General features: G+C 46.5%; 1 protein-coding gene and 1 pseudogene across 1 annotated transcript in view; one reads left to right on the top strand and one right to left on the bottom strand.

The window, feature by feature from the left end:
• Positions 1–7,320, bottom strand: part of ABCA1 (ATP-binding cassette, sub-family A (ABC1), member 1) — a 149,520-nt gene that overhangs the window by 87,736 nt on the left and 54,464 nt on the right. Inside the window, exon 6 of the mRNA XM_008587847.1 lies at positions 1,217–1,338. Coding sequence (XP_008586069.1) covers positions 1,217–1,338 — 122 coding nt within the window. The remainder of the gene's footprint in view (positions 1–1,216; positions 1,339–7,320) is intronic.
• LOC103603355 overlaps positions 4,933–7,320 on the top strand; it is a 13,113-nt pseudogene continuing 10,725 nt past the window's right edge.

The raw sequence follows: 7,320 nt of genomic DNA, 5'->3' as shown, positions 1-7,320 counted from the left end.
CCTCAGCGGGAGCGCCACCGTGCTTCCCAAGCGGCGCACTGTAGCAGTGCGCCACCGGGACGGCCCAAACCCACGCCACTTCTAAACACTAAAGAGCATTTGGCCTGCCATGGTTTTCATTAAATTTTCACCTACTGCCAGATACTCAAGCACACTTCAGTTTCACCACTTTCTTTATGTAGTCCTTGCTGCCAGGCTGTCAGCCCACCTTTCGTGTCTGTGTTTAAGAACTCTAACAACACACAGACTCCACCACGCAAGGACCACCTCTCTGCTTAGGATGCCCCTTATTTTAAACTGATCAGATGTGACAGATATAAAATTGGCAGGGGGCAATGGAAATTGTGCTAAATGCAACTACTTTCAAAAGGCTGCTGCCTTTGGCCCATCTCCCAACCACACAACTGGTAAACAGAAGGCATATTTTCCGAGTTTCATAAGGCCAAGCAGTAAGCACATTTTTCTAATTTTAATAATTCTAGATCTGAAGCAAAGACCTCATTTTCAAGCATAAACATTTCCACTACTTCTGCTTATTGTAAAGACAAGCTACTACACAGACATGAGACAGGGTGAGGAAGCAGTTCCCCTTTCCACCAGAGAAGAAACTCTAGAAGCATCTCTGAAAAATCGATAAGCATGCAGTCTGGGTCTGCTGCCCTCTGCACAGCAGCTGCGTGATCATTAATGATGCTAGAGGAAGTTTCCTAAGAATCTAAGGTCAAAATTCTATATAAACACTAACCTTACTTCCTGATTTTTATAAATCAAAAAAATTCTCCTAATATATCTTTGTCTATCTTTAAAAGAAGCATCACATTTTTAAAATCTTGTATCTTATATTTTATGGATAAGGCTGCTCCAGATCAATAATCCTCGACCCTGGTTATTGTCTCAGAACTGTAAAATTCTTTCAAAAAAAGTTTAATTCACCTTAACTAAAATATGATCCTTTTAGGAGGAAGTCATCACAAATGCCAACTGACAGGCAGGAAATCAATTGTATTTCAACCATCTGGCCCACGACGCCAGGTTGCACACTCCACTCTCTGGCAATGCCAGCCTGAGCAGGGAAGTAAAAGTAGGTGAAGCTGAGCTGGGGCTAACTACCCCCTTCACCACCATTCAGAGACAGGGGTCTGCTCACTTCTGTCCCAGCGCTGGAACAGCGTAACTGACGTTAGCCCCACAGAGGGAGCTGACGGCGGCAGCTTACCTTGTAGAGACTGACATCAGCCCCCAGCATTCTGTCCACAGCGGGCCTTGGGAGAGAGAGGTTGTGATACAGGAATTCAGAGAAGGTTTCATTGTCCACCAGGAAATCCTGAAGTTTAAAGCCTATCAAGAAATAATGTTTTATTTTCATTTAATAAGTAACTCCCCCCACAAAAAAGTCAGCATAATGGGGGCAGGGGGAGAAAAGTAAGGTAACATTGATTGCCTTGTTTTAAACTGATTGATGACCACAGGCTTCTGACTTAAGCACAAAGAGAAATGAATTAGGGGAGCTCTGCCCTATCAGGAGAGGCATGAGAAGATTGCTTTCTGATAACGTGTTGAGCCACACCCAGCGTGTGCTCCTGGACCCCAACAGTGCGACAGTGCTGGCACACTCACCCACAGCCTGTCCTCGCTTTTCATGCAAACAGCCAAATCTGTGAAATGATCTCACCCATCCCACCTGAGATTTGAGACACTAGCCCTACCACTCCTGTCTCCCCAATGCCATCTCATGTAACTAAAATCAGAGATTTAAAGCCTTGTTCCCACAAGCTGTAGGGGCTGATCTCCTGTCACTGCAGAGCAACTTGAGTGTACATCAGAATCACCTGGAGGGCTTGTTAAACCACAGAATGCTGGATCCCACCTTCAGAGTTTGTGATTCAATGGGCCTGGGATGGGGCTGAAGAATCTGCATTTCTAACAAGCTCCAGAGGATGCTGATGCTGCTGGTGTGGAGACCACACAGTGAGACCAACTGGCAAGGTGTACTATGCTTATCAAAGTGCTCTCACAGACGAACATGGTCTCATTTTAATTCCAAACATAAAACATGTGATACAGAGCTCCAAAGCCCAGGTCTGCTATGCCTTAGGAAAATACGTATGCATGTATAAAAAAATCAACCCTACTAAATGATTTGATTGCTAAATAATAAGCAAATAAGCCCTCTGGGTAAATTTAGAAAGGCTTCAATCCAGAGTAGTGAAACAGAAAAAGCACTAGTCAGAAATCCAGAAATTGAGTCCCCAGAGTTGGAGGCTGTGTCTGGTGGTGTCCCTTGAGTATTTCATATTCTCTTTCTGAACCTCTTTCTTCGTCTCCAAAACGAGAGGTTTCTGACCATATGCTTGGTAAGGGCCCTCTGACTCTGAAATACTGTAGTTTTCCATGCCTTGTGGAGGGCTTGTTAAACCACAGAATGCTGGATCCCACCTTCAGAGTTTGTGATTCAATGGGCCTGGGATGGGGCTGAAGAATCTGCATTTGTAACAAGCTCCAGAGGATGCTGATGCTCCTGGTCTGGAGACCACACAGTGAGACCAACTGGCAAGGTGTACTATGCTTATCAAAGTGCTCTCACAGACGAACATGGTCCCATTTTAATTCCAAACATAAAACATGTGATACAGAGCTCCAAAGCCCAGGTCTGCTATGCCTTAGGAAAATACGTATGCATGTATAAAAAAAATCAACCCACTAAATGATTTGATTGCTAAATAATAAGCAAATAAGCCCTCTGGGTAAATTTAGAAAGGCTTCAATCCAGAGTAGTGAAACAGAAAAAGCACTAGTCAGAAATCCAGAAATTGAGTCCCCAGAGTTGGAGGCTGTGTCTGGTGGTGTCCCTTGAGTATTTCATATTCTCTTTCTGAACCTCTTTCTTCGTCTCCAAAACGAGAGGTTTCTGACCATATGCTTGGTAAGGGCCCTCTGACTCTGAAATACTGTAGTTTTCCATGCCTTATTTCATTCGACTGCCCACCTCTTCTCCATCCACCCCACCCTCCTAATGACCTAACTTCTTCTTTGAAATAGATGCTTGGTAAGGGCCCTCTGACTCTGAAATACTGTAGTTTTCCATGCCTTATTTCATTTGACTGCCCACCTCTTCTCCATCCACCCCACCCTCCTAATGACCTAACTTCTTCTTTGAAATAAAGATAAAATCAACGCATCATGACCACAGGGCTAGGTAGTCATTATGTGCAGAACTGCAGCCCACAGTCCCAGGCACCTACCAACCTCTAGGGGGCAAACTTTGCAAACCCAAATCATTTACCTGAAGAGAAACAAGTTTGATCTGAAACTGGGACTAAAGGGTGAGCTTAACGAAGACAGGAGTTAATCCTGGGAGCTAAGAGAGTCATGCACAGAGATAATGTAGCAGGAGGCCCCCCAAAACCCAACGAGATCCTCATCAGTGCTGGGTGATCCAGGTTTGTTCTGCGTTAAGCAAATTTCAGTAATACAGTTATAGAAAGCATAAATTAAACAAGATTCACATCTCTAGAGAAATGAATCTTCACTACACCTATTTGGCTAGCTCCTAGTTATTCCTCATCACACCTAGAAGCTGTTCCTAGGCCCAGTTAGTGTCCCTCCTTGGAATCGGTGCTCCTGAAAACTGCCACCTGCTTGGTGCTCCCCATCACATATGCCCCTGGACTGTTACCGTCGGGCTCACTTCTGTAGTTGTCAAACTTCAGAGTACCTAAGATTCACGCAGGGAGTATGCTCACATGCCGTTTCTTGGGCCTGATCCCCAGAGACTCTGAAATAGTTGATCTAGAGTAGGGGGCCCACGAATCTACATTTTAATAAGCATTCCTTGTACTTCTAATGCAGGGGGTCTAGAGACCACAAAATATTGTTTTACTTGCATATTATCTCCACTAGACTGTGCTAAGGACACAGAACATGTATTTTATCTTAGCATCCCCAGTACCCAGATCAGGGCCTGGCACTGAAGGACAACTGAGTAATAAATACCAGGAGATGGAATTAGGGCCAAGAAGATTCCAGAAGTATCTGAGCAGCATCCCAGGAGGTTTCCTTTCAGCTGAGCAGGTTCAAGAAGAGCCTGGAATGTCAGGATGATTCCCAGGTCACACTCCAGGAGTAAAGAGGACCCCTAGTGACTAGTGGTGTCTTCCCAGGGACAGAAAGTGACATCCAGGTGTCCTAGTACCCCAGGGTAGGGGTAAACAGGAAGGAAGGCAGGCAAGCTGGTGGCTTCAGGTGAGGCGTCACATGAGACAGCAGACAATGGAAAAAGCACCACACCAGGAGTAAGAAACCCAGGCTCTGCATCCATTTATTTGCCAGGTTATTTCACCCACTTGTGCCTCCACTTCCTTACCTGTAAAATGAGGGGTCTAAAAAAGATCTCTGTGAAGCTTGACAGAACAGACCAACCTAGGAGCGAACACTCATTGACCAGGTGGGCCACAACCTCTCCCAAGCAGAGCCAGGGCAACACACGACACTGTGCCAAGGAACTTCAGAACAGCCCCCTGCTTCCCAAGCCCGGCAGCCGGAGGGTGGGAGGCTGACCCAGGCCGCACTTGCAATGCATCGGGTCATCTGTGACACCCTCAAGACCAGCAAGTGTGCTCACCGTGTTTTTAAGACTCTTCTGTTATGTCAACAGGCTCTGAGGATAAGAACAGCTGGATGTGATCAAACTCCAACCGCCTTTTAGTGAATTCCCTGGATGAGACACAAGAACCAGGAGGCTGATTAAACAGTCAACACCCTTGGCAGTGCCTGTGCATGGTGTGCTGGGATCGCTGGGTGGGAAGCAGCAGGGAGGGCCGAAGATCCCCAGCTAGAAAGAACTTGCCGTCTGATCACGCGGATGTCCACACATGCGGGCTTAGCCTCACATACCACACCGATGGCTGCAGCCCCTGTGCACGCAGGAACGCAATGCAGCAGAGCACTCGTTCTCAACCTTCGCTGCCTGTTAGCCTCACCCAGGAGCTTTACAAAACTCCCAAAGCCCAGGCCACACCTCAGAACAGCTCATCAGAACCACGAGGGCTAAGACCCAGGTATCAGAGTTTTAAAAACTTTGCAGGTGATTCCAGCCAAGTCTGAGAAACAATGGTGTGGAGGAGAGATCAGAGTTTAGAATCAGAAAAACCTGATCTTGATGGTGTACTCTGCTGTGAATGTGCTGTGTGACTGTGAGAAGTCACTTTGCCTTCCCCGAAGTCACTTTGCCTTCCCCATGTTTTCTTACTTATGAAATGAAGATAACAGTATCCACTTTTCAAAGACAGGAGGACTAGAGATATTCATACATAAAGCGTCAACAGTGAGCAACTGGCTCATGGCAGGTGCTCAATAAACAGTACTAATTTCATGATTGAGAAGGGTTTTTTTGACCCAGCTTTACCACTGTACAACAATGCAGTATTCAGAGAAGATGAGGACATAGTCCCTGCCTTAGAGGAACTTTCAGAGCTACAAGAGAGATAAAGAGACAAGTCAGTTCAGGAAAGCAGGAGGAGGGATCAGAAAGCCAGAGGACGAGGACATAGTCCCTGCCTTAGAGGAACTTTCAGAGCTATAAGAGAGATAAAGAGACAAGTCAGTTCAGGAAAGCAGGAGGAGGGATCAGAAAGCCAGAGGAAGACAGTGAACGGAAACATCTGCCCAAATGAGGGTTACCTGCAAGTGCTGCACGGGGAGAAATCAGGCTGGAACCAAGTTCTGGAAAAGGACAGAGAGCCAAAAGATTCCTAGAAGCTGTGGCTGGTGAGGAAAAGGTAAGACCTTTCATGACAGTAGAGACAAGGACATTCCTATTGTCACAGCGCTATGCACATAGTAGGTTATCAACAAATGTTGGTGGATGAATAAATAAATGAACAAGCAGATAAAAAGGAAGGGAGGAGATCCCTCAAAACCTAAGATTTGGAGAGCAGGAAGGGAGAAGGAAGAGGAGGGGGTGTTGTGTGAGGACAGAGTAGGGTGGCTTTGTACCTGCTTGTCCCAGTCTTCTCCACTATGTTGCTGGCAGGAAAATGGGGGAGAAGCCAAGCCTATCAAGAAAGCCAGTTGTCTGAAAGAGCCCCTCTCCTCTTACCCGGTCGTTATGACTTGGCCCACCAGTCACACCCTCGAGGAAGCCTGCCCTGACCTTCTCACCCTCAAGCTGGTTTAGGTGGCCCTTTTCCGTGCCCTGACACTATCGTGATTCCCTCAAGTACCACATAGATCCGGCTGCAGTTGTCCGTGTGTACATCTTTCTCCCAGGAGAACAGAGATGCCTTAAGGGCCAGGATTTGTAACTCCAAAGCCTGGCACAGAGGAGGCACTCAGTAAATGCTGGAGGAATGAATGAATGAACAAATACAAATGAGTGACTAAATTAATAAACTGATGTGATCTGGGAAACTGCCAATTGTGGAGGAGTAAATCCACCTTCCAGGGGTTAGGGAAAAGATGGCGCGGGACATGAATGGAAACAAGCCAGGTCAGGAGGGCACTAGAGTTTCTCTAGGCCCGCTCGGCCGCAACAGCCCCGGTGAAGGCGAGAGTCGGGTGAGCAGCAGCTGGGAGCAGCGCGGGGAATGGAACAGAGGGAGGCTGCGACAATTAAATGACGAAATGGACATGACAATGGCATCTACTCACTGGGCTGAGCTAGAAGCTAAAAGAGAAAATGTACCTGCAGGCCCAGTATGATGCCTAGCACTGAGTGAAGTGCTCAGTAAAGGACAGCTAACGTCACCATCATTTTCAGGAATGACTGACCTCATTAGCTCCATTGACAATTTAATCCGAAAGCATATTCGGAATAGATAAGAACACAGAAGTGACTTTGCCAGCTAAGTTGATAGGCTGAGTTTGTGATCTAAGGTACGTACATGTGTGATGTGCCTGTGTAGGTGTACATTATGTATGTGTCTGGCTGAGTTCCTGAATTGGACAGAATTCTTGAATTCTTTCTCCTGACACTGCCTACAAGGTGAAGGAAAGGTTGAAGCTGACTGATTTGTCGATTCAGAACTATATAAAAGAATAGTTAAATCTAGCATTTTACAAAGAATCCATGGAAGTGATCATATCTGCCAGTCACTACAAGGACAGACGTAGGTAGAAGATGACCAGTAAAAAAGACCAGTCATTCCAAGCAAAACAGGGAGCACTTAGTGGTAAGGACAGTCACTTAGTCATTCAACCTTGGCCAAATCAGTTAACATGGACCTGAATTTTATTATCTGTAAAATCTGTGGGTGAGGGCCGGCCCGGTGGCGCACTGCTACAGTGCACTGCTTGGGAGCGCGGCAGCGCTCCCGCCGAGGG

This window comes from Galeopterus variegatus, unplaced genomic scaffold, assembly GCF_000696425.1.
Source record: "Galeopterus variegatus unplaced genomic scaffold, G_variegatus-3.0.2 Scaffold4570, whole genome shotgun sequence".
Lineage (NCBI taxonomy): Eukaryota > Metazoa > Chordata > Mammalia > Dermoptera > Cynocephalidae > Galeopterus > Galeopterus variegatus.
Note: the sequence above shows the minus strand (reverse complement) of the source record. Positions and strands in the feature narration are given on the sequence as shown.